General features: G+C 44.0%; 1 protein-coding gene and 1 long non-coding RNA gene across 2 annotated transcripts in view; one reads left to right on the forward strand and one right to left on the reverse strand.

Moving 5' to 3' along the window:
• GRK7 (G protein-coupled receptor kinase 7) overlaps window positions 1-27,390 on the reverse strand; it is a 46,315-nt gene that overhangs the window by 1,686 nt on the left and 17,239 nt on the right. The window contains exon 3 of the mRNA XM_081190347.1: window positions 9,514-9,785. Coding sequence (XP_081046473.1) covers window positions 9,514-9,785 — 272 coding nt within the window. The remainder of the gene's footprint in view (window positions 1-9,513; window positions 9,786-27,390) is intronic.
• LOC308585217 lies at window positions 16,515-26,978 on the forward strand. The gene is made up of 3 exons (XR_014007162.1): window positions 16,515-16,732; window positions 20,906-21,024; window positions 25,598-26,978. It is a non-coding gene; the product is annotated as an uncharacterized lncRNA (long non-coding RNA).

The raw sequence follows: 27,390 nt of genomic DNA on the forward strand, positions 1-27,390 counted from the left end.
GAAAAGCAAATTTGAAGAATATCTACTTGGAAGTACCGTATTTTTTGCCCTATAGGACGCACTTTTTCCCCTCCAAAAATGAAGGGGAAATCTGTGTGCGTCCTATGGGGCGAATACAGGCTTTTGCTGAAGCCTGGTGAGCGAAAGGGGTCGGTGTGCACCGTCTCTCTCCCTCTCCAGGCTTCAGAAAGCTCTGCGCAGCCCTAGGGAGACCGGCGCGAAGCCGCGCCGGGCTCCCGAAGGTTGTGCAGAGCTGCCTGCGCTCCCAGGATCGGCGCAGCTCCGCGCAACCCCCCGGAGCCCGGTGCGAAGCCGCGCCGGGCTCCCGAAGGTTGCACAAGCTCCCAGAGCAATGCCGAAGCTGCACATAGCTTCGGCATTGCTCTGGCTCCTGTTCTGGGGGCTGGGGTCGGGGAAAGCTCGGGCTTCCCCCGCCCCAGCCCCGCGCCTGGGGAAAAAAATAATTTTCCCCCCTTTATTCCTCCCCCCCCCAAATCTAGGTGTGTCCTATGGGCCGGTGTGTCTTATAGGGCAAAAAATACGGTAGGTCCCTGCAAACCATCATGTTTTGGAAACGTAAGCATCAACGTCAGTCTTAACACTAGACTTTTGATATGCTGCACTATTTAAACTAGACATGAAATTCATCTAATATTAATAAAGATTCTGGTAAGCAGCCCTAGGAACATGTTCATGTATTATAGAGATTTTAACCTAATTCTTCAGACACTTTCATGTGTGGCTTACAATAATAAAGGAATCAGGAGGCAATTTAAAATGTGTTAAACATGCAGGCGCCCTAAAAGCATCAGAATTGAAAAGCAGCTCTAATGCAAACTCGTTGAATACCAAATGGTGTGTATGTTTGTGCATTTAAATGGAATTCCTTCTGTCCTCTACCTTTTCTCCAAGAAGCATAGAAGGACAGTCTGCCCAGGATGTCCCTTTGAGAAGATCTCAACAGTCTTAAAGACAAAAATGCATTTGACATTGTTCGACCATTTTCTGATCACTAAAAATGTCAGGACTGTCCATCACCTGGAGAACTTAGTCAATGTCAAATGGATATTACACTATAGTGTTTAAAACCTTCTCGTGATTAAGGAACTGCAAGGCTACAATTATTATTGTATCATAATAATACAAAGCAATAAGAATGTACGAGAAGAATATACAATTCTTATTACTCTTTTCTTCCTGAATTATTATTCATAATAATATAATTTTGTAAACCACTTTCAGTTCCATTCCGTTCTTATGATCAAGCAGTATATACTGTATTTTTCGCTCTATAAGACGCACCAGACCACAAGATGCACCTAGTTTTTGGAGGAGGAAAACAAGAAATCTGAATCTCAGAAGCCAAAACAAGAGGGATCGCTGTGCAGTGAAAGCAGCAATCCCTCTTGCTGTTCTGGCTTCTGGGATAGCTGCGCAGCCTGCATTCTCTCCATAAGATGCACACACATTTCCCCTTACTTTTTAGGAGGGAAAAAGTGAGTCTTATAGAGCAAGAAATACGGTAAATTGTATTAGAATTGTTTTTGGGGGAATAAACTGAGAATCATGATCTAACACTTCCCTCATCTGTCCTTGATTACCAGAGACAGCTCCAATTTTTGAAATCTGAGCCCAGAAAACTGATGTTTCCATTTTTGCCTTTCAGGGCTGCCTCATTAAAACGTTGTCAAGGTGAGTTGCTAGAGTTGTCATTCTTCAGGATTCAGCTCCTTCCCAGGGTTTCTATACATTACATTTCTGAGCGTGGAGTGGGAGCATTGTGTATCTGGTATGCAAGCATATACCTGCATGCATGTTAATGCTAAGGCTAAGGCACCATTAGGTGCACAGCATGCCATTTTGCACACAAGAGATGCCATTCTTTTTGTTTTTAAAGCCAAAGGTAAAGGGACCCCTGACCATTTATTTATTTATAAATAGGTTCCTCCAATATTTGTAAAGGTGACAGAGATTTTAGTAAGATGCAAATGTAAGGTAAAGGTAAAGCCCCTGACCCCTGACCATTAGGTCTAGTTGCGGATGACTCTGGGTTTGCGGCGCTCATTTCGCTTTATTGGCCAAGTGAGCCGGCGTATAGCTTCTGGGTTATGTGGCCAGCATGACTAAGCCGCTTCTGGTGAACCAGAGGAGTGCACGGAAACTCCATTTACCTTCCCCCGGAGCGGTACCTATTTATCTACTTGCACTTTGACATGCTTTCGAACTAATAGGTTGGCAGGAGCAGGGACCGAGCAATGGGAGCTCACCCCGTCGTGGGGATTCGAACCACCGACCTTCTGATTGGTAAATCCTAGGCTCTGTGGTTTAACCCACAGCGCCACCCACGTCCCTGTGTTGTTTTTAGTCGATAGCTAATATGCTGCATTGACAATGCAGCATATAATAGAGCAGGGCTTTCAGCAATGCATAGTTGCAGCGGGGTCTCGGGTGGTGATTTTCAGTTAGAAAACTGGGATGCTATAAACATGCCTCCCTTTTATTCTGTGAAATGTTGGTGGATATGCATAGAATCTCAGAGATGTGTGACCCACAGGCCAGGAAAAAAATGTGGTACCTGAAAATGACTACTGCCAGCTTAGGAGGAACACATCAGCCTCCACCCCACTCCAGCTCCTACTTGCTGCTGAGTTGAATGCCTGCAGGCTGTGGTAGGGAATAACATTTAAACAAATTCAAGAGCTATCACCCCCTGCTTACAAAGTGGCATTTTAGCACCACCTCCAGGCTGAAATACATGCATGTACAAAAGTAAACAAGAGGCCATAGGGACCTTATAGGAGTAAAGAGTAGGAGATCCACAGATTTTCCAGGATTGGGTATCTGATGGATCTCCCTTTCCCCCTTCCAGATAAAGACTGCTTGAGAACTTGCAGGCACATTTACTTAAACAGGGCTCATTCTCTATATATCACTTGCTCTTCCATGAGATCCAGCTCTGTATCTTTTTGTTTGTTGGCAAATAGACACAGCACAACTCCAATTTGTCCTGAACTTGAATTTGCCACTGAATTTGATGTTATAATTTGATGTTATAATTTACCAGATTCATAAACAGACTGATTTATACCTTTATGTTTCTGAGCACAATTCAAAGTGTTGGTGCTGACTTTTAAAGCCCTAAACGACCTTGATCCAGTATACCTGAAGGAGCGTCTCCACCCCCATCGTTCTGCCCGGACACTGAGGTTCAGCGCCGAGGGCCTTCTGGCGGTTCCCTCACTGTGAGAAGCCAAGTTACAGGGAACCAGGCAGAGGGCCTTCTCGGTAGTGGTGACCACCCTGTGGAACACCCTTCCACCAGTTGTCAAAGGAAAAAACTACCACCAGACTTTTAGGAGACATCTGAAGGCAGCCCTGTTTAGGGAAGCTTTTAATATCTGAAGGACTATTGTATTTTGGTGTTTTGTTGGAAGCCGCTCAGAGTGGCTGTGGAGGCCCAGCCAGATGGGCGGGGTATAAATATATTATTATTATTATTATTTCAGGAAACCTGCACACTGGCAAACAATTTAAAAGGATTCTCAAAATATTCCTGTCTCTCTCCTCTGCCCCTTCTCAGTAGTTGCTTCCACAATGGCGAATGCTGTCCGCCTGGACGTGCATTAGGCCCTAAGTAACACTTGTTGCTTTACTGGACAGGACAAGTGTCTGATCCTAGCCTTTGAGGCCATTGCTTGAAAATTTATTGCTAATTTTAATTTTAGTTGCTTATTACGTTGCTTTTATTTTTCTTTGGTTGTTGCATTGTGCTACTTTGTCAAAATCCTGTATGGTATATGGCTCTGTAAATTAATTTTGAAGTGCACTATATAAACATTGCAAGGCAAATAAATTATATCTCTTTGTGGATGAGCAATTTCCTGTGCTCATCATTTATCTTTCCCATCTGGGAGATGGACTTGCCTGAAGGGTTTTGTGTTTATTTTTGTTCGCACATTGCAAAGAGTACAAAATATAATTATACAAATCTCCTAGGAGATGAAATAGTTAATCTCTTCTGACCCTAGCTCTTTTGATGCTGGCTCTTGATCACAAACAACAGAACATTTTTAAATGGTCAGGTGTGCTTATTAAAGCTGCCTATGAGAAGCTTTAACTTACGCAACAGGTACTTAAATAGATCACCCAAGGTCTCAATGACCTTAGAATCTTTAGCTAATCTTTACAATAAGGATGAGCTGTTCTTCAACAATATCTCCAGTATAATGGGCATAGACAGGTTTTCTGCCACCTCCAGTATACAGTGTGTAGCTTCTCTCTCCCACCCCATCTGAATATTTCAAATTACTTCACATAATATGACAACATCTACGGTCCTTTCGAACCCTGTAAGTCCATTCATGGATTTTGATGTATGTGTTTCCACTACTGGCACTAACAACAATGCGTAAAACAAGACTAGAGGTCTATGCCTTGAATTTGTCTTTCCCCCCTTACTTTTGTTCCAGTGCTTCTTTGTGAATTATCTTATTATATTGCTTTTGAGAGACTCAGAGTAACAAATTTATTGCTGAATGGTGAGAAGGGGACTGGGGGAGGGGGCAGGGAATGGAATCCTCTTCGTACTCATGCAGAAAATACCACTACTAGCAAGGAATGCTAAAGCAGCATATTTCGGAATATCAACAGCAGCGTGAAAAACATCTGCACAAATAACGGTTACGAGGCGGTTCTCCGATTCCCTCAGAGGTTAATATAACATTGAGCAAGCTGCAGCAGGATCGTACAGGATCAGGAACACGGATGTGGTGTAATAAAAAAAAGGTTCCTTTGCCCTTTTGCAGACTTCATGAGTAGCTGGAAGAACATTACCACATGTAAAACGTAGGGTGGGGTTGAATGACAGGTTATAAAACACAGGCAGAAATGTACAGAGTATGGAACTTCTTTTCTTAAGGTAGGCTGTTCCTTTTCCTTTGGGACATCCTTCCTTGGAAGGTGTGTTTGGCCTCCTGTTGGCTATGCTGAACCTCCACTGACACTGAGAGCCAGTGTGGTGTAGTGGTTCAGAGCAGTGGACTCATAATCTGGTGAACCGGGTTTGATTCCCTGCTCCTCCACATTCAGCTGCTGGGTGACCTTGAGCCAGTCACACTTCTCTGAAGTCTCTCAGCCCCACTCACCTCACAGAGTGTTTGTTGTGGGGGAGGAAGGGAAAGGAGATTGTTAGCCGCTTTGAGACTCCTTTGGGTAGTGATAAAGCGGGATATCAAATCCAAACTCTTCTACTGAATACTGCTTGCTGAGAGAGTTGTTTTGATCAGGTCCCGCTTGCAGGTTTCCTCACAGGCGTAAAGTTGGCCACTGTTAGAACAGGTTGTTGGACTAGATGGGCCTGATTCAGCAGGTTCTTCCTTAGGTTCTTTTGACATCTTTAGGTTGATAAGAAAAAAATTAAACGCTCTGACACCTGCTTGTGGTCTTCCCAAGGGCTTCTGGCTAGCCACAGTAAGAACAGGATGGTGGACTGGATCCAGCAGGACTCTTCTTATGTTCATCATGACAAAGACCACCTTTTCCTGCCTGTCTATATACGAGTTTGTTATTCCGGTACCCTGGCTTTGCGCTTAACTCTTATGCTTTTTATGGTCTCATTACTGTTCATGGCTGTCCTTGACATTTTCTGCTGCAGTTTGTATTTATTTCATCTGATGGTCTGGGTTTTCTATTCTTAACCCTTTCTCTCCTGCTTATAGGGGCCTTTTTTCCAAAAAGTAGCACAAAACCTTCTTTTACCTCACCTTGCCTCTGGGTTTCATTCAGATAGCATGGTTCATTGGTAACAGAGAATTAGTCATGAATCATAGAATTGAAAAGTTGGAAGGGCCCCCAATATTAGATTATGATAAGTCTTGCATGTTTCTTCTTTAAGCAGGATTTTTTAAAGATAAAGTATATTTATATAACTCTGCAAAAACTGGATGGCACCACTTTGGTTGTCCCTGGACAAGGGACCTATGACTAGGTTGACAATTTGGCTGTAGTGACATAAGCATTTAGAACATGCGTTTGTATATATCCTGACGTCTACTGTATGCAGCCTCAAAATAACAAAAACTTGAAAGCTTGCTTTCTCTTTAAGTGACAGAACTGGAGCGAGGGAAGTTGCCTAACACTTTTTACATCTTGAATTGTGTCACACAGAACTAGAAATAGTTGAATTTACTCATACTGTGAAGGGAAGAATCACATCCTCTGGACACATTAGAATTCCCCACTGAAACAGTACAGGGTGATCCAAACGAGACTATACCTCAGCGCACAAGGTTGTACGCTTTGGCCTTCTGACAAAAGGAAATGATGCTATGAGTTCAAGAGTTCCATGAGTTCAAGAAGCCATGCACCCGTTGCTCCAAGGCCTTTGGAAAAATCAAATCACTTAAAAAACCCATGCAACGCCCTCCCACTTCTAGCTGTATATTTCTATGTGATATTCTGCAGGGTGTGCTGCAGGATTCTGCCTGCATTCTTAAACTCTCCTGCAGAAACAACATAGGAATACATATTATTTGTAATATATGTTTGCCCTTGAGCAAATAACCAGTTTTAGGCTCACTGAAAATCCTGACCGCTGACTAGAACAACACATAGATCAGGGGTTGTAAATGTAGCACAAGGAACAAATGAGAACAAGGATTTGGGAAGGGTGAAACATTTACCACAGCCAGTAGAACAGGATGTGGTGTGTTCATGGTTGTGCCCATGCTCAGGGGTGTCTTACCCATAGAGGTTAGTGGCACAGGGCGCCAGGGCGCCAAGTTCTGGAAGGAGCCAGGGAAGAGGAGGAGGCTGGATGTGGTGCCTCCCGGCATCAGCTCGCTGCCCTCGCCCGCCTCCGCCATGCTGCGCCGAAGCAGCGTCGCACCCACAGCCTCTGTCTACCGTGGCCACCGCGGCACAAAGCAGCCAGCTCAGCCAGGAGGCTCTGCATCCAGCCTCGACCTCTTCCCCGCCCTCCAGCCACTGCCTGCCTGCTCCAGCCCTGTCGGCAGCGTCATCCTCCCTAAAAAACCCTGGGAAATTGGGAGAGGGGCGCCGGAGGGAGCTTTGCACCACGACGCCGGATATGCTTAAGATGGCCCTGCCCATGCTAGTCTTTCCAGGTTGCCAATGTGTCCATAGGCCCCAAACAATACGAAGATCTGATGTAGATCCACATTAATTAAAATTTATCCCACAGATGTTTTCAACTCTAAACTCTTTCCCTTCCTTCAAATCTTCCTGGAAACCCACCTTTCTGTGTGGTGTTTGGTTTACCCTCTTAATACTTATTCCCAACTATAACCAAGGTTTAAGTACGTATGAATTTGGCCAAATTCTTCCTTCCATTTTCTTAGCTATCCCACTTTCACTCTCTCTCTCCCTGGCAGATTGGAAGCAGAGAACTGCATGTGCTGCTAACACAACTCTGAAAAGTGGCACATACACAAATGGCACACTGGAATACTTTTGTTTCTCAAGGCACATTATAGAGGTGAATTAAGGGTTGTGCATCATAATTTACAAAGAGGAGCCTATCAGCCCAAGCACAATCCTTGCTGTTCTGCCCTTAGCTGGGGAATCACTTGGAGAGGAAGTGCTATTGTGTTTTTAAACGTGTCACTGTGCTATGGTTTGGTTTGATGTATTGTTCTAAATGTTGTTAGCTACTTTTCTGTTATTTATTTTGCACATCTATGGAAATATGAACCTTTCTCTAAAAAGGGGTGGGGTTATAGGTTTTGGGGGGATCTCCCCTCCAACATTAATAAATGGTAGGATTTTGCTTAAGATAAAAAGGTAAAGGACCTCTGGACTGTTAAGTCCAGTCAAATTTGACTATGGGGTGCAGCGCTCATCTCGCTTTCAGGCTGAGGGAGCCGGTGTTTGTCCACAGACATCTTTCCGAGTCATGTGGCCAGCAGGACTAAACCACTTCTGGCACAAGGGGACACTGTGACAGAAGACAGAGCGCATGGAAATGGTGTTTACCTTCCTGCCGCAGCAGTACCTATTTATGTACTTGCACTGGTGTGCTTTTGAACTGCTAGATGGGCAGAAGCTGGGACAGAGCAATGGGAGCTCACCCCATTGCGGGGATTTGATCTGCCAACCTTCTGATCAGCAAGCCCAAGAGGCTCAGTGGGGAACCACCCCAAACCCTAAACATTAATAAATGGTAGGATTTTGATTATTTGGGATATGAAGGGGAAATACAAGCTGCAGAGGGATTTCTGGGCTAACCTATGCAAGAATACCTGGCCCAGCTAAGGTCACTAAGAAATAAATACAGGGCCATTGGGGGACATGTGCAATGCAAGAGAGCTCCCCTGCCATGAGGTGTGAACAGAGACAGGAGATCTGGAAGGTTGCCAAGGTAACTGGGTATGATGTCACAGGAAGAATTTGGCACCTGAAAAAAAGGGCAGAGCAATCTTGACTGGTTGGTTGAAGGCAGGCTGGGAGAGATGCCTTGAACTCCAGTGCTGCCCTGCTGTGGGGAACAAGACCCTCTTGAGATGACCATGCTGTAGGAAGTAGACTTCCTCCATCTAAATCCAGGTGTAGATATGTGGACAAATCATATTTCTTAAAGGTACAACAGCCTCTGCCACATCTTCAATTCTACAAAGGAGCACAGACACTGGCTGAGGGCCAAGCCCCCTGGAATCCTGTGCACGGCTCAGCACGGATTGGGGTGGCCTGTAATAATATTATTGATGGGGGTAGATTAAGGATTGTGCGCTGTAGTTTACATAGGCCGTATTTTACAACTAAAGTACAGCCCTTATTGTTGTGTCATTACTGGACATCACCTGCGCACAAGGGAACAAAGGAAAAAGAAAGAATCAGGAAACTGTATTTCAGTGCGCTGGCCATGAATTGGAAGTTCATTAAAAAAGCAAAGCAGAATGCATTCCGTACTATGCCTTTGGAGGAAAACAATTATGGAAAGTATTTTTCTCTCCCTGTTCTTTAAAAGTCACCGGGCTACACCCACACCATAGATTTAAAGTGCATTTAGCAGACATGGCTTCCCTGTAATAAATTACAGTTGCTGGCATTCTACGTGTGCCTCAAATGTGCTTGAAATGTATGTGACCACAACCATCAGAGAAGAACTTCAGACTTGAGATAATATCCCTGCCCAATTAAAGCTGAGTGTTTTCCTTTCAGTCCACTTATGGTTACTAAATTCCAGGTGTTATTGAACGCCAATAGGATAGCCACCCTTAAACGAAACATTTAAAGCATTTTGATACATGAAGTCAGTTTTCCCGTGTCTGCTCTGCTATAAGAGAACACAAAACTTACATAGGGTAAAATGTACATCCAATTTATGATAGCTCCGTTCTGCTTTCTGGCCAACATTAACAATGAGACACATATGGACCTTTCCAGCGTAAACAGTCTTAGAAAACTCCATAGAACCTATGAACCTCATTTCCCTAAAACGAATGGATGGCATTACTCCTGAACTTCTTCTTTCAATCAAGGTAAATAGAATCGTACCTGGTTCCCAAACGATCTGCTGGTTTCTTTGCCAAGAACGCTTTACAGATATCTTTTGTTGGCTCATCAAAGTTAGCGTGCTCAAACTTCACCTCATCTTCTACAGTTCTTCTTTTAACTTCACTTTTGTCAACTTTCTCTTTGAAATCCTTGAATGGAGTTCGACCAGCAACCATCTCATAAATACTACACCCCATAGCAAACCAGTCCACTGAGTAGGTGTAATTCTCTTCGTTTAGGATTTCAGGAGCCATGTATCCATTAGTTCCAGCCTGTGACAATAAGAAGACAGCTTTAGTAATCCTAAAAAAGCAATGTCTTTGAGGGGGGGGGGGAAATATTCTTTTGATTAATCATGTACAATTGCATTTTCAGCTGCAATTACTAGTAATGAAAACAATCGTCTCTTGATACAGATGTCTATCATAGTTACAGCCAAATTATTTGCATACCATGTTTTCCACAAATGCATCTGTGCTGAAAGCAATTCACATAAAGAAGTCTAAATACAGGAATACAATAATGATACATAATGAAAAGTATAATAATTGTAATAGAACATAGAAAAAAGGCAACAATTAACAGTTCACTTAACACACATCCCAATATAAGGGAGCATAAAGCTCACCAGTGGGTCAAGGAAAAATACCCAATATATTCACACTCAAAAGTAGTCTTCAAATATATAAAGGGCTGTCACATTGGATGGAGCAAGCTTGTTTTCTCCTGCTCTGGAGGGTAAGGTAAAAAAAAGGTAGAGGACCCCTGGATGGTTAAGTCCAGTCAAAGGTGATTATGGGGCGTGGCGCTCAACTCGCTTCAGGCCAAGGGAGCCGGCATTTGTCCACAGACCGCTTTCCTGGTCATGTGGCCAGTAGGACTAAACCACTTCTGGCACAATGGGACACCATGACGGAAACCAGAGCGCATGGAAACGCCTTTTACCTTCCCACCACAGTGGTACCTGTTTATCTACTTGCACTGGCGTGCTTTTGAACTGCTAGCTTGGCAGGAGCTGGGACAGAGCAATGGGAGCTCACCCTGTCGTACAGGTTTTTCAAACCGTCGACCCTCAGATCAACAAGCCCAAGAGGCTTAGTGGTTTAGACCAGAGCACCACCCAGAGGGTAGGACCCAAACCAATCTCTTCAAGTTACAAAAAAAAGGAGATTCTGACTAACTAAACCGAGAAGCCCTTTCTGACAGTAAGAGCTGTTTGACAATGGAACAGACTCCCTTGGAAGGTCTTGGACTCTCCTTCTTTGGAGGTTTGTAACCAGAGGTTGGGTAGCCATCTGTCATGCATGGTCTAGTTGACATTCCTGAATTGCAGGGGGTTCGTCTAGATCAGTGTTTCCCAACCGGTGTTCCGCGGCACACTAGTGTGCCGTGAGAGGTTGGCTGGTGTGCCGTGGGAGGGAGGCGGGCGAGTCGGGTGGTGAGAGGCGGCGGCGGCGAGGATCCGCGTCGAGCCAGGGGCGGCTCCGCGGTGGTGGTGCCGAGGTTTCTCTCTCCATTCTCCCCTCACACACACACACAGGATCAGCTGACAGGACCCAGCCAATGGGGCGGCGGCGGGGCAGCGCGTGCAAAAGGGAGGAGCGCGAGACAGCGGACGAGGAGGAGGCCGGCATGTCCGGGCAGCAGCAGCAACAACAGCAGCAACAACTCCCGGCGACGGCTCCTCAAGCCCCGGGCAACCCTACTCCCTCACCGGCCTCGGCCGCCCTCCTGCTCCACCCGCCGCCGCCTCCCCCGCCGCCGCCGGCCACCTCGGCCCCGCCGCCGCCCCCTCCTCCGCCCGCTATCGCCGCCACCACCACAACAGCCGCCGCCGCTTCAGCTGCCGCCATCCCTCAGTCCCTCGCTTTGCTGCCTCCTCCCCCCCACCCCCAAAGCTTGGAGGTTCCCCGGCAAGGGGGAGGGGAAAAAATTGAAAACTTTCACTTTCGTGCGTCCCTCCCGGCGTGACGCTGCGCGCTGACGTCACGGGGCTGTAATGGTGGTGTGCCACGAGATTTTTTTCATCAAACAAGTGTGCCTTTGCCCAAAAAAGGTTGGGAAACACTGGTCTAGATGATCCTCGGGGTCCCTTCCAACTCTACAATTCTGTTATTCGGTTCCCTCACTGCGAGAAGTGAAGCTACAGGGAACCAGGCAGAGGGCCTTCTCAGTAACGGCTCCTGCCCTGTGGAACGCTCTCCCATCAGACATCAAGGAAATAAACAACTATCTGACTTAGAAGACATCTGAAGGCAGCCCTGTTTAGGGAAGTTTTTAATGTTTGATATTTTATTGCTTTTTTATTCTGTTGGGAGCCGCCCAGAGTGGGCAGGGTATAAATAAATAATAAATTATTATTATTATTATTATTATTATTATTATTATTATTATTATTATTATTCCAAAGCTGGTGATATATGTAGCACAGCAATGCCCCCCTTTTAATTGGCAAATTAATCTGAAAAAATAGGGGTTGTATTGTTGCTTGTTCTAAATTATCTTACTTTTTAAAAAATCAATTCCCATTTTTGGATAGCTTTTATCTTATTTTGAGAACCTTTTTTTAAAAAACCATTCTTAGTGAATCTGCAAAAACTTGGAGATACTGCAGAAATTTGTTCAATTAAAATGCACCTATAAGACATTTCCCAATCAGTTATGAAGCTCAATGGCAGACCTTTCAAGGCATTAATAGCCTATCCTAGCCCACAGTGTAGCTGAGATACTAAAAGGAATATAGGAATAGGAAACCACTGGAACAAGCAAATAATAATTATGTGGAACAGAAGCACAGAATACTTTTACAATTTGTCTTGGCACACACAGGGTACAAAGTATAAGTGGCACTTATTCATAGCAGCTTGGGTTGTGCTTGAAATGCCATTGAAACAAACTGCAGAAGCCTTAGGACAGTTTAATGGCTGCAAACATGTTTAATTCTTCAGTACCATTTGTGAAGCTGAGATTTGGGGCAGATCTACACTCGTTTATAACGTTAAAATGTGACACCAGAGGATGCTGCAGAGCAGCAAGTCACAGACAAATGGAAATTGCCATTGAACCTTATACAGTGGTACCTTGGGTTAAGTACTTAATTGGTTCCGGAGGTCCATACTTAACCTGAAACTGTTCTTAACCTGAAGCACCACTTTAGCTAATGGGGCCTCCTGCTGCCGCCGCGCCGCCAGAGCACGATTTCTGTTCTCATCCTGAAGCAAAGTTCTTAACCTGAAGCACTATTTCTGGGTTAGCGGAGTCTGTAACCTGAAGCATATGTAACCCGAGGTACCACTGTAGAACATTCAATTGATTAACTTTAGCAGATCAATGGAGATCCAGTCTTGGACAATAGCTTGATTCCAATATTCCCATTGGAAATACAGATGTGGTCATTTTGTACCAGAATTCACAAAGATCTAATTCCTCAAGGACTAGGGATGGGGGAGAAATGTGATTCAGTTCAAACCTGTATCTATCAAATCTATCAAAACAACATGAGAACCAAAACACAACCATTGTTCAAAATTTGTACTTATCTGAATTGAATGCAGTTCTCCAACCAACCAGTGTTTACAAGAAATGAACATTTTAGGGGGAAGTATGTATATATAAAAAAGAAAAATGGGAAAATACCATATGATACAAAAACGCATACTATGCGGAGTTATTGCTTACAACTATGAGTACATAGCGGGTGGCGCTGTGGGTAAAACCTCAGTGCCTAGGGCTTGCCGATCGTATGGTCGGCGGTTCGAATCCCCGTGGCGGGGTGAGCTCCCATCATTCGGTCCCAGCTCCTGCCCACCTAGCAGTTTGAAAGCACTCCTAAGTGCAAGTAGATAAATAGGTACCGCTTTATAGCGGGAAGGTAAACGGCGTTTCCGTGTGCTGCGCTGGTGCTGGCTCGCCAGATGCCGCTTAGTCACGCTGGCCACGTGACCCGGAAGTGTCTCCGGACAGCGCTGGCCCCCGGCCTCTTAAGTGAGATGGGCGCACAACCCTAGAATCATAGAATCATAGAGTTGGAAGAGACCACAAGGGCCATCGAGTCCAACCCCCTGCCAAGCAGGAAACACCATCAGAGCACTCCTGACATATGGTTGTCAAGCCTCTGCTTAAAGACCTCCAACGTAGGAGACTCCACCACACTCCTTGGCAGCAAATTCCACTGTCGAACAGCTCTTACTGTCAGGAAGTTCTTCCTAATGTTTAGGTGGAATCTTCTTTCTTGTAGTTTGGATCCATTGCTCCGTGTCCGCTTCTCTGGAGCAGCAGAAAACAACCTTTCTCCCTCCTCTATGTGACATCCTTTTATATATTTGAACATGGCTATCATATCACCCCTTAACCTCCTCTTCTCCAGGCTAAACATGCCCAGCTCCCTTAGCCGTTCCTCATAAGGCATCGTTTCCAGGCCTTTGACCATTTTGGTTGCCCTCCTCTGGACACGTTCCAGTTTGCCAGTGTCCTTCTTGAACTGTGGTGCCCAGAACTGGACACAGTACTCCAGGTGAGGTCTGACCAGAGCAGAATACAGTGGCACTATTACTTCCCTTGATCTAGATGCTATACTCCTATTGATGTAGCCCAGAATTGCATTGGCTTTTTTAGCTGCCGCGTCACACTGTTGGCTCATGTCAAGTTTGTGGTCAACCAAGACTCCTAGATCCTTTTTACATGTACTGCTCTCAAGCCAGGTGTCACCCATCTTGCATTTGTGCCTTTCATTTTTTTTGCCCAAGTGCAATACTTTACATTTCTCCCTGTTAAAATTCATCTTGTTTGTTTTTGCCCAGTTCTCTAATCTGTCAAGGTCATTTTGAAGTGTGATCCTGTCCTCTGGGGTGTTAGCCACCCCTCCTAGAGTCAGACACGACTGGCCCATATGAGCAGGGGTACCTTTACCTTTACTATGAGTACATTCATCAAAACTGTATACAAAGGTGTGCTGATAGGGAGAAAATTGCACTAAAATGCTGACACATTTTTTGTTGACTGAACCCATTTTTTTAAAAAAACCCTCATATTTTGTCATTTTGTCACCTCCCTCAGTAATGACACTAGGGTCGGCCCGCACCCACCCACACACCCCTTTCCTCTGCCACTGAGTCTTAAAAAATCATTTCCCCTTTCTTTTATTGAACCTCACGCTTCCAAATCTAGGAACAGTGCTCTCTCTCACATTTTCTCTCTTCCTTTTGGTGCTCTTATGAAAGGTTTTGTTCATGATTTGTATGCATGCTAAGGTTTTTCAGATATGTTCTTTTCTGGATTTCCAGAAAAGTATGCATGTGGAAAAACCCAACAACAAAACTGAGCACAACAGATACACAACTGTGGCTAGCTGTTATGCATGCCTAGTTATGAATCTAATGGAAGGCGTGAGTTTAACTAATTGGCTTGTTTGGAGGTTCTAGCAGGGGAGCGCAGCTATCGTATACCCTTGACCGAAGAACGGTACACTCCTTCTGTCTGGGATAGTCGTCCTCTTCCACCGAGCGCACAGCTTCGGGAGGGACGCACATGGAGCAGTGAGGGAGGAAGGGGACACCCGCCTAGCCAGCCCGATCAGCCGAATCAACCAAGGCAATCAATGGGGTGACAGATGTCACAGCCAGATCGCCCTCACATCTTGCCCTAGCAGGAAACCTGCAGAAATAAGATGGATTGCTTGCCTCTTCTGCCCGTTGGCGGGTGACTGTGCTGCTGGGGTGGCGACGAGATCGCACTGGTCTATCTATTCTGAATGCATTCTGAATGTTCTTATGTGATGGCAGTAAAGGTTATTTGACTTGACTTGACTAATTGGCAGGTGGGATAAGATGAACGCAGTGTGGATTATGTCAAAAGAAGGGAATGCCCACAAGTGTGATCTGTAAGAAGCATATTTGCAGCTGAAACAAAGGCTGAAGCAAATGCGCACCTCAGTGCATTAGGAAGACAAATGAGAAAACAGTGGATTCTTAGCAATACATTGCTCTCATATGGACATGTCCATAGAAAGGGATGGAGGGGGGAAGCTCCCTTCCATTACACAACACTTTTATAGCTTATCCCAGCACACATGGGTCTATCAATGAATGCTCAATTGGAACTGCTCCTCTTTCCTTCTGGTAGCTACAATTGTGCCTTTCTATTGTTCTTGATGGTTTCAGCTGATGGATTTTAAATGCAATTTTAAATACGGTTTTATTGCATTTTAATCTGATTATTTTATTAGTATAATCCACTCTTGGAGCCAGCTGGCTGGAAAGCAAAATGAAAATAGAATGAATTAATGATTGAATATAATATTTTGAGGGAAAACCAGCCATTACTGTTTTAAAATACATAGACACAGTTTTTTCTCCCCACGCTTATAACAAGTTTCCATTCTTTAAATAGAAGTCATCTTATAATTGCTTGTTTGTTTTATTCTTAGTTGGAGGGTCAACCAGTCAGCTGGCTATGTGTTCCACTTTACAAGGACTATCTAAAGGGGACATCTCTATGAAGGATTGCCTAGTCTAAGTCCAGTTTAAAGAATACAGGCATAAAAAGGGAGAGAAGGGGCCTTGAAGTTGCCAATCAGACTGAGTAGGCCCAAGGGTCAGTCTTTCACCAGTATGGAGAGATGTATTTCCATTGAAATGATAGCAATAATGTCTAAATGTGGATCTGTACATATAAATATAAAAGGGACGACAGAGGGCGAGATGATTGGACAGTGTTCTCGAAGCTACCAGCATGAGTCTGACCAAACTGCGGGAGGCAGTGGAAGACAGGAGTGCCTGGCGTGCTCTGGTCCATGGGGTCATGAAGAGTCGGACACGACTAAATGACTAAACAACAACACATAAATTAGCATATGCAAATATTTGTGGTGTAGCCAACTAAGTTCTGCTCAGAATAGACCCATTAAATTAATGACCTTACGTTCAGTCATGCCCATTATTTTTTATGGGCCTACTTTGAGTAGGACTAACACTGGGTGCAACCTTTTGTCCCCTTCCTCCCCCAACCCCATGCATTTCCTTTCTATCTGTGATGCATAAATGACCATCCTGACAACCAGTCCTGGTGAGTCACTGTCTTCACCCTGGCTACAGAGCTGAGATTAGGAAATGGGCTATGATGCGAGGATCTCGAAAGAGGCTATGTGATGAAAATAAAGGCCTGAAGAAGGAAGGAGAGAAGATGCAGCAAATGGAGTAGAGGAAAACAGAAATGAGAAAAGGTGACTCAGGGAGGGGGGGGGGGAATCTCTTGCAGAGCCCAAAGAAGGAAATACTGTGTGCTGATGGTAAGAAGAGGCAGTCAGGCAAGAGTAGTCGCAAGACAAAAAGGAGCACATAGGTGCAGCTCAGTTCAATACCTTGATTGAACAAACCCTTCAATTCTCCATATGCTTATCAAACCGAACCCAGAAGTGACCAAAAAAGTAAAAAAATAATAATGCAAGGAACAGGGCAGGGCATAGGTGGGGCAGGGGCACAACAGGGTGTTTGCAAACTTTTTCAATTGTATATGATTTCACTGATGTGTGCGGTGCCTTGAAATGTAACCCCTGGGAGATGTAATGTAACCGGGGGTTGCCTGTATTATGAAAGCACCAGCCAAACCTCCCTGGGGAGAGCTTTGCACAAACGGGGAGCCAGTGCAGTGTGTGTGTGTGTGTGTGTGTGTGTGTGTGTGTGTGTGTGTGTGTTTGCCACTGGTAAAAGGGACACGGGTGGCACTATGGTCTAAACCACTGAGCCTCTTGGGCTTGCCAATCAGAAGGTCGGTGGTTCGAATCTGCGCAACAGGGTGAGCTCCTGTTGCTCTCTCCCAGCTCCTGCCAACCTAGCAGTTCTAAAGCACACCAGTGCAAGTAGATAAATAGGTACTGCTGTGGTGGGAAGGTAAAAGGCATTTCCGTGAGCTCTGGTTTCCATCATGGTGTTCTGTTGCGATAGAAGCGGTTTAGTCATGCTGGCCACATGACCGGGAAAGCTGTCTGTGGACAAATGCCAGCTCCCTCGGCCTGAAGCAAGATGAGTGCCGCACCCCATAGTTGCTTTTAACTGGACTTAACTGTCCAGCAGTTATTTACCTTTACATTTTTTACCTTTGCCATTGGTACATCATTTTTCTACTGTGATTAATTTTCATCCTATAGCCAAGACACAGTAAGAAGGAAAACCTAGAAGGAGGAATGAGAAGAAAATGCATTTGGGGAATATTTTAATTAGAACTATCTTTCACTTCCAGTTTCCAGGATTGCTTGGGGGAAATCATATGCTTTAAATGTATTTTTAAATGTATGGTGTGTTCACTGCCCTAGTTCAGCAGTTTCACACTGGAGTTTCTCTGGCAATCTTTGCTGACCTGAAATTCACCATTCATCAATAAAAGATCTTCAAATAGAGGCTCCAACATGTTTCATAGGAAAGAACTTGCTGGTGTCTAGGCACAGATTAAGTTTTTGGGGCTAGATTAAGCAGCAGAGTAACTTTTGGAAGTTCAAGGTTATTATAGATTTCCGCAGTTTTGGGGTCCAACCTTCTTTTGTGAAAGGGTTTTTAAAGGAAATTTGGATCCAAAGTGAAAATTTCCATTTCAGTTTTGAATTCGGACATTCTTCTTTTTATTTTTTTTTAACCTGTTTATATTCAAAATGATGCAATCTGGAAAAGCTAAGAAAATCAATATTCTGCACATCTCTAAGTTTGCCTTTTTGGAGAAATGGATGCTGAAGGTTACACTTAAATAAAAGATCAAAACAATATCTTACCACAATCCTGAGTCATTTTATGGAACTTAGTCTTTTTTATTTCAGTGGTATATGATTTCTAATTTCTGTATTGAGGATTATGGCCCAATGAGAAAACTTAAATACAAGTAATCCTAACACTGGACTTTTATAGTCGTTTCACCCTATTTTAGCAACAAAGGTGAAAATGGTCTGTTTGCTATAGACTTGATTCCATCTTTTTTTTTTAAAAAAAAAAAAGAAATTCTGGTTGCCGTGTTTTAAAAAATATATTTATATTTATTATTTTATAAATAAGCGTCATGCATTATCACAATATATATGTAACCGTTTGATGAACTTAACCCAAACCACTTCCACTCCTATAATATATTAACCCTTGGTGCAGCAAAACTGTGAGTAAGGTACACATTTGTAATAAATTTTTAGGGAGGCTCCGAACTACAAAATGTATGATGCAATTACGGTAAACCACAAGGAAAACAAACACACATGCACAAAAACATCTGGAGCGTTCAGTTAAAGTGAACAACTAAATTACAGCGAATGAATTGACATGTGAGTGTAGCGCACCAGATTTCAGTTTCAGTTGAAATCTGCTACTCAGAAAAGGGAATGGAACTGAAAAAGTGAATTCCTCCAGTGGAGTTGTGCATGACCCCATCCGTTGTACACTAGCTTCAATACAAACAGCCTGGCTTGTAGTAAGCCAGAGTTCCACTTGACATTTGACCCAGGGAATTCTGGCTTAATGCTAGTTAACAAACCAGGAAAATAAGCTGGGATGTTTGGACGTAATGGGGAAGCCCTGGTTTAATATAAACCAGAATCATCACACTGAAGTTGGTGTAGAATTGCAGGAGGGGAGGACTGACGAGGTTTATGATGGTTTACAGAACCAGGAACGATTGTCTGAACAGTGCCATTGTTTTTACCCTCAATGGGCTGTGGCTGTAAGCCCAAAAAACTTCTAAAAGGAAGTAAGCCTCACTGAACACAATGGGACTCACTTCTGGAGTGGACACGCAGTTTACCGCATTTTTCGCTTTATAGGACACACTTTTTCCCCTCCAAAAATTAAGGGGACATGTGTGTGCGTCCTATGGAGCGAATGCAGGCTCCTTGGCTTCAGTGATAGCAACGTGAAGCCTCCGAAGCGCAGAGGGAGAGCTCCCCCCATGCTCCGGAGGCTTTGCGTTGCTTTCGCTGAAGCCGCCTGAAGCCCCCAGAGCGCAGCGGGAACTCCCACTGCGCTCCTGGGGCTTCAGGCAGCTATCCGCAAGCCTTCGGAGCACAGCAGGAGTTCCCGCTGCGCTCCGAAGGCTTGCGGATAGCCGCCTGAAGCCTGGAGAGCGAGAGGGGTTGGTGCACACCGATCCCTCTTGCTTCGCTTCGCTGGAGAGGCGCTGCGCAGCTCTCCCTCTCTGCGCAGCGCCCCTTCAGCGAAACGGGAGGAGAAATGGAAGGGGCTCCATTTCTCTTGCCGCTTCGCTGAAGGGTCGCTGAGCAGAGAGGGGGAGATTTTTTTTTCCCGTTCTCCCCCTCCTATGGTCTGGCGCGTCCTATGGTCCGGTGCGTCCTATAGAGTGAAAAATACAGTATATCATAATCTGATTGCCTGGATATTAGCGTACCATTCTACAGCAGGAGTTGAATTTCAATGGTCATACCAGAGAAAGAACTGCTGACCCTTTCTCTCAAAATAGCAGGCGCTTATGAAGTCAGAGATAGCGCCAAGGGGTCACATTTGCAGGCTGAGGCAGTACATTTTTAACTGCATAAGTCTCATTAGTGTTAATCAGATTCCGATGGCTAAAAGACAGTGTATTAAGAACGTAGCCACTGGTTTCCAAAGCAAGAGTAAGTTAAAGGAAAGCCAGTTAAGTTGCTCCCTTCCAGGTCAAAAGAGAAAAGAAAAGCTGCAGACTGGTTTGGTTTTGTTTTTTAAAAAACGATAGGGCAGTAAAGGAAGCAAAAGTATTGGGGAAACAGAGGACAAGTGAATGGGATCTGAGGAATTGAGAGAGTGTGGCAGGTGGAATCAAAGCATTCCCACAGAGGCCAATGGGTGAGCCTCTTTCCTCCGCAGAAGGGTTCCATTTCAACCTTTGGGCATCTCTAACTAAAAAGTAACAGGTGATGAAAAAGGCCTGGGATACCGGAAAGTCACAGCCAGTCAAAGTAGGCAATGCTGGCTGGTCAAATCAGGCCGTTTAATATGTTCATTGTCATTTGGGTGTCAAGGAGGCCCCTTTGGGAGGAAGAGAGAGGTGTAAATTCAATGAGTAAAGTTAAATAAATAACTGGTCCTATGTTGAAAAGTGATAGGACCAGTTATTTAAGTAACTTTATTTACTGAATTTACACCCCTTTCTTCCTCCCAAAGGAAGGAAGGAAGCATTTAAACTTCACTCCACTAAATTAAATAGGTGACTATCAATCACAGATATCAGCCCAACATACCTCACAGGGTTGTTTGTGAGGATACAGTGGAGATGGGGATAACTCTGTATGCCACCTTATGCTCCTTGGAAGAAAGGTGGACTATAAATGCAAATGATGATGATGATGCAGATAGATTAAAAATAAATAAATCATGTTTCTTTCCACATAAACCTGGGGTGGTGAATGTGTAATTCTCCATATTTTTGTCAGACTCCAGCTCTCATCAGCCCTAGACAGCCTGGCTAATGTTTCAGAGATGACAGGGTGAAGACCAGCACCTTCTGGAAGACCACAGGATAGCTAGTCCTGCTATAAACTGAGGAAGGCAAGTATAGTTCTCCACACCCTGGTGGAGACTGCATTTGCTGAAACACCATACCATTCCAGAGCTCTTAAACATACAGAAGCCCTGCTGTAGCTTCAACATGCCCCCAACTTGCGTTGTTACCTTGAGGAGGCCATGTGAGAATTGCCCAAGTACTCATACTATTTGTCCAACAGTGACTTCAACTCGCCCTCTCTCTTCCTACTGGGCAGGAAAACTCCACTTTCCCCAATCTGTCCATATAAACCTCTATCACGTTTGTTGCTTTTTAAAAAAGGACCTGACTACAAGTTGCTGTTGTTTCTGACTCTTCTTGACCCCATGGGCCAGAGCACGCCAGGCACTCCTGTCTTCCACTGCCTCCCGTAGTTTAGTCAGACTCATGTTGGTAGCTTTGAGAACACTGTCCAACCATCTCGTCCTCTGTCGTCCCCTTCTCCTTGTGCCTTCCATCTTTCCCAACAACGGGGTCTTTTCCAAGTTACAAGTTACACAGCACAATTGCTAATCACATTGTTAATGTATTTTAAGAAAAGAACAACTCAGTACTAGGCATAGGAGCTGGGTGGGTGGGGAATTGCCCACAGGAATGCAGAGCATGGAATGGTGTAATAATAGTCTTCCTTTCCCAGCTGTGAGATCAGTTAAACCACACACCCCAACAAGTTAGTATTAGGGGGAAATATTCCATTGGTGCCAATGAGATCATTTGCCCCTAATGCTAATTGCTGCACCGTGGTGGTGGTGGTGAATAAATTTTCAGAAATGCTGCATTCCTGAAGACAATTGAACCAGCCCTCTTGCACATGTTTAAAAAATCCTTCTGTGATGGCTAATGACATCATGAATATAATGAGTGGTTAGGCCATTTGCTGAAAATTCAACAGCATTTTAGTGCACATTTCTCCTATTATGTGTGAGGATGCTATCACTTTAAGTGAATCAGATGAGACTGGAAGGGACCTCTAAGCAGGAGACTGATTCAGCAGTAGAGAAGCTATGGCTTCCTTTAATAGGGACTCCTCATTTCACAAATAGTTAATCAAGTTTATCTTATGTTTATGGGCATTCTGGATTCTGAAAGTTATTAAGCTAAGAATAACACAATATGCACATTTTTTCCAAAGCAGTTTTCCCTAGCATAATGCATTTTTGTATGTTATTTTTACTAATACAGTGGTACCTCGGGTTACATACGCTTCAGGTTACAGACGCTTCAGGTTACAGACTCCGCCAACCCAGAAATAGTACCTTGGGTTAAGAACTTTGCTTCAGGATGAGAACAGAAATCGTGCTCCGGCGGTGCAGCGGCAGCAGGAGGCCCCATTAGCTAAAGTGGTGCTTCAGGTTAAGAACAGTTTCAGGTTAAGAACGGACCTCCGGAACGAATTAAGTTCTTAACCCGAGGTACCACTGTACATGCATTTCTATATGTATGCATTTGTATGCTAATTGGCTGAATGACAACATTACAAAATTCAAAGAAGTGTGAATTTTGAAGGCTAGGTTTGTTTGGTTCACATATTGCTTTGGAAATTGTGAATTAGGTACGTTCACTTTTAAACGTGAACTGAACGGAATTCCTCCTCCATCCATAGCTCTAGCTGATTATCATTTGGTAGCTTTCCGTTTCCGAGCACGATTCAAAGTGTTGGTGCTGACCTTTAAAGCCCTAAACGGCCTCGGTCCAGTATACCTGAAGGAGCGTCTCCACCCCCATCATTCTGCCCGGACACTGAGGTCCAGCGCCGAGGGCCTTCTGGCAGTTCCCTCATTGCGAGAAGTGAGGCTACAGGGAACCAGACAGAGGGCCTTCTCGGTAGTGGCGCCCGCCCTGTGGAACGCCCTCCCACCAGATGTCAAAGAGATAAATAATTACCTGACATTCAGAAGACATCTTAAGGCAGCCCTGTTCAGGGAAGTTTTTAATATGTAACGCTGTACTGTTTTTAACACTGATTGGGAGCCGCCCAGAGTGGCTGGGGAAACTCAGCCAGATGGGCGAGGTATAAATAATAAATTATTATTATTATTATTATTATTATTATTATTATTATTATTATTATTATTATTATTTCTCCAAATTTCCCTCTTCACTGCAAGGACTATGACAGATAGGAACACGAGAGACTCCTATGTATCCCTAGAATGTAGGAATGCAAGCATGGCTTGCCTCCCACATTCTTCTTTTACTCATTGCCTCCTTCTTCCATCTTCTGCACCATTACCATTTCACTGGGAAAGGGAGAGCGAGGCACGCACAACAGAATGTGCTTTTCTTTTTGTGTTAACAAATTGGCTCCTCAAAAACTCCCATTCTAAAAAGAAGGCAGAACTACTTCACTAATCTAATTTGATCATAGAAACACGGATGGGGAAAACTGCCGGCCAATTAGATATTTAACAGCCCTACCCTGCAACAAACTATTGCAGCATGGAAAGCTTCTGTTTAGGGTAGGATTCCAACCACTCTGTTCTATTCCATCTTCCCCATCTGTACTGTACATTTAGAGCAGTATTATACCATTTTTAATGGTCACAGCTTTCCCCAAAGAATTCTGGGAGCTGTAGTTTTTAAAGGGTGTTCAGAATTATTAGGAGCTGCAATTATCAGAGTAGCTTAACAATCAATCCCTCTTCCCTTTTCTCGCTTCCTGTTCAATTACCCCATTTTGTTATCTGTCCCACCCCCACTCAGGGATCATCCACACTTCCGCTTGACCCCATGCCACTTTCCTCTTGTTTTAGAGTTTCTGCCTCATCTAGGGGTGTGTTGTTGTTTTGCACTTGCACATATCTCAGGTTCTTCCAAGTCTTCTAGTACTTCTCTCAAGTGTGTGGAGCATAAGAAGACCCAAGTCAGTATTAGTATATAGTTCAATCCTAAACATTTTTACTTTATGGATAATGAACAAACAGCTGGGATCACACCCACGTTTGTATATTATACTCAGGGTTTCCCCCACCCCACCCCCCAGCCAGAAATCATTGGAACTTGGTTCTGGCACCTCTCCGGGAATAAAAAAAATCTTGAACAAAGAGTTCCAGCACCTCTTTTTCTAGAAAAATAGCACTGATTACATTACCTCCAACACTCTTTTATCTAAGACTTGCTGTTACAGTGTCAGCAGAAAAATGGGAGGGCATAGATATAGCAAGGACTACTAGGGGTACATAAAGCATCTCTGTCCACTTGACATACAGAGACAGTAGAAGCAGAGCTTCTCAGAGACAAGGGTTATCTATGACGTTTTGCCCCCACCGTAGAGTTAGCCCCAAGTGTAGTGATAATTGGAAATAGAAATGAAGGCTGCTAATCATTAAGGGAGAAAAGGCAATAGTTAAGGTGAGAGTTATATCTTCTATACCAGGTCACCCCTTCATCTGGGTTGGGAGAAGACTGGAAGAAGACATTGGCTATTTCATTACTGACTATCTCCTGACCATTCATGTATCATGAAGTCACCAGTGGGAAGGAACACATAAGAGATCCGATAATGCACCAAGCAGAAGCTTTATTTATCCACATCTCCAATACCACATGATCTGCAAAATAAAATACACCCAGTAATATCCCCTCCTGCATCAAAATAATGCAGAAATGTAGCATGAATTGAGGGCTATCTTAAGTCTTCTTCCCCTCTTCATTTACATTTCCTCCCCATTATCTGGGGGGGGGGCATCCACATGGTCATGATAGTCATGTAGGAAGTGTTTATGGAGCCAAGTACATGAGCTAGCAAACATGTTAAACAAAACAAAAAACACATTCTTTTACAGCTTGCTGGGAGAGTTTCATTGCTTTACAGCTCACTTAGCAGTATTTACAGCGAAAATAAACTATTTGCATAGACAAACAAGTTTAATTAAGTGTGTGTGTGTGTGCGCGCGCGCCTGCCTTAGAGGGGTATTTTAATAGTTTGAGAAAGGTTTGGTGTAAAACTTCACCCATTCTTTCAGGGTTAAACAGTGGCTCAGATATGGAGGGCAACATATTACACTACGTATATTGTGATCCAGATGGCTTCCAACAATTAGTGGCCTGTTCCTTTGGTGGCCCCAGTGTCTGGGTACTAGGGGTCAGGTCTTGCTATAACCCAGATAGCAGTCTATTTGCCCCTAGTAAAGTGAGATCCATTGAGAAGTCAGCTCCTAACCCTGATCTCTGCTTCCATTTCTTAGCCATGCTCGAGTAGGACAAGGAGTTGGAAGCTAGGAACTAGCATCTATATAAACAATATTATATACATAATCAGATGTACACAACACTGACTCGATTATACTTTCACCTGATCTTTCAAATGTTACAAAAGCATGTTGATTCCTCGCTGATGCCCTATAGATTTGCAAAATACATTTGCACAATGTAACCCTGGCAACATCTATCACCTGTTGCAAGAGGCAGTAGAAGATTTAGATATGTAGCTTGATTTTGTTTAATAAACATTGCCTCTCTTTTAAAAAGTGGCTCCATTTTTTTTATAACACATGCCCCAAAGCCATGCTTGGCTGCTTGCATTTAGTAGCACTAAAGAAGTTCAAGCAAACTGAAGTGATTTTTTTTTCTTTTCAGAAAGACAAGACATCCAGAGCTGAAAATTGTTTTATGCACTGAAGAGAGAGAAAATGTCCAGCTGAGTGCATTGTATTGCTCATGTCCTGGCTGAAGCAGTGTGGTATTTAAGCTAAGAGAACTGGGGTGGAGTGGGAATGCAACCCTCCCTACGGGGTCCGTCGGCATAAGGAAAGTGTGATTAAGATATGTCTACCTTTTCCCACAGCTCTTTACAAAACAAACCCGATGAGTCTTGTAAACCAAACAGAGATGCAAATCTGTGTGTCCATCCTTTATTTGCCATGGCACAAGAACTGTTGAACAGGGGGAAAAACAAGCTGAATTTAGCCCTATCAGCTGTTTTGTAGAGCTCACTCCTTCCTCCCTTCACGGGGTGCCGCTGACTGCTTTGTTCTCCATTCCAGCTGTTCCATTCCCCCCCTTCAGTAGTGGCCTTAACAGACCTTGGAGGAATGTAACATTGGACCACAGGAAGCTGTCCAACGTGTTTGGTTTTCTTTCCCTCTGCTTATCACTTACTTTGCCATGGGCTGCCTAAGAGAACAGCAGACTCTTAGCCTGCTTTTTGCCTTTCATTTCAATTGCAATTTGGTAATAATATGTTTGGCTTTTGTCCAACAATATAAGGATTGACAATTTCCTGGTATCTCGTCACTGGGGGAAAAATTCCCATCACAATTAGAATCTGCCACAGTTAAATAAATAATACTGGGGGGGGGCATTCTAGATGTTCTTTGCTTCCTATCTTGTAAAACCAAACAAGTTATAGTTTGTGCGTTTACACGTTCATCGTTTTCGTAGTGACTTCTCATCGTGAGGTGAGAAGCCTCTGTTAAAAACGAAGGTGCAAAGGTTCAGATCTTGGTCATACTAAATACAGCTTAACGCAAGGAAGGAGGGTGCGACTCCTTCCTTCTCACTTACAGAAACTCTAGATATCAAGAGAGACTCTGAACAGTTATTTGCAAAAAAAATTTTCACACTGTCTGTATCTGTAAGGGCTCCAGAAGCACCATCCCATGAAAAGGTTTACTGAGAAATAAAACACAGGATAACAGGCCAGTTCTGATACTGTGTAGACACCAACACTGCTATCACACCACAGATTAGGGATGGGCAAAGATGCTAAGTGCTCAAAAATGTGTGTGGGGAGTGAGCAAAGCGATCAGGGTATTGCAAAACCTCCCAGACTTTTTGTAGCACTCACAAACATCTGATTGTTTCACTTCCCTTTCCAAGCAGGGATGGGTGGGGTGGGGGAGCCAGGCTTATTCCCCCACTGCAGAGCACATCCAATGAGCAGACTTCTGTCCTACCTTTCCTGCAAAGTGCAAGAAACTGTTCTGAACAGAACTGTCTTTTTTAAATGTCTCCATCACAAGCAAAAGACTTCAAACTTTTCCCTGCTTGCTTTTTTTAAACTTACTTGTTTTTTTGAGATGGGAGGGCATGCATTTTTTAGCCACCCTTTTTTGAAAAACCCACACCTTCCACACTGAGACTCGCTCTCGTTTCTCACACAGATTGTCATCTGAAATACCTTTCCACTTTTTTCCACTTGTGTGCAAGGTGTGACACCCATCCCGGACAGAGGTATCTTGGTTAATGCTATCCGGCTTAGACTACTGAAATGTGTTGTACAACAGGATTACGAAGAAATTCCAATTGGTTCGAAACGCAACAGCTATGCTGCTGACTGACACAAGTCAACCCTAACATCTCTCACCAGCTTTAAAATAGCCTTACTGTTTTTCTGTGATGCAATTCAAGTTACAATTCAAACCTGTGGATGAG

Source organism: Podarcis bocagei, assembly GCF_964188305.1.
Source record: "Podarcis bocagei genome assembly, chromosome: 4".
Classification (NCBI taxonomy): Eukaryota; Metazoa; Chordata; class Lepidosauria; order Squamata; family Lacertidae; genus Podarcis; species Podarcis bocagei.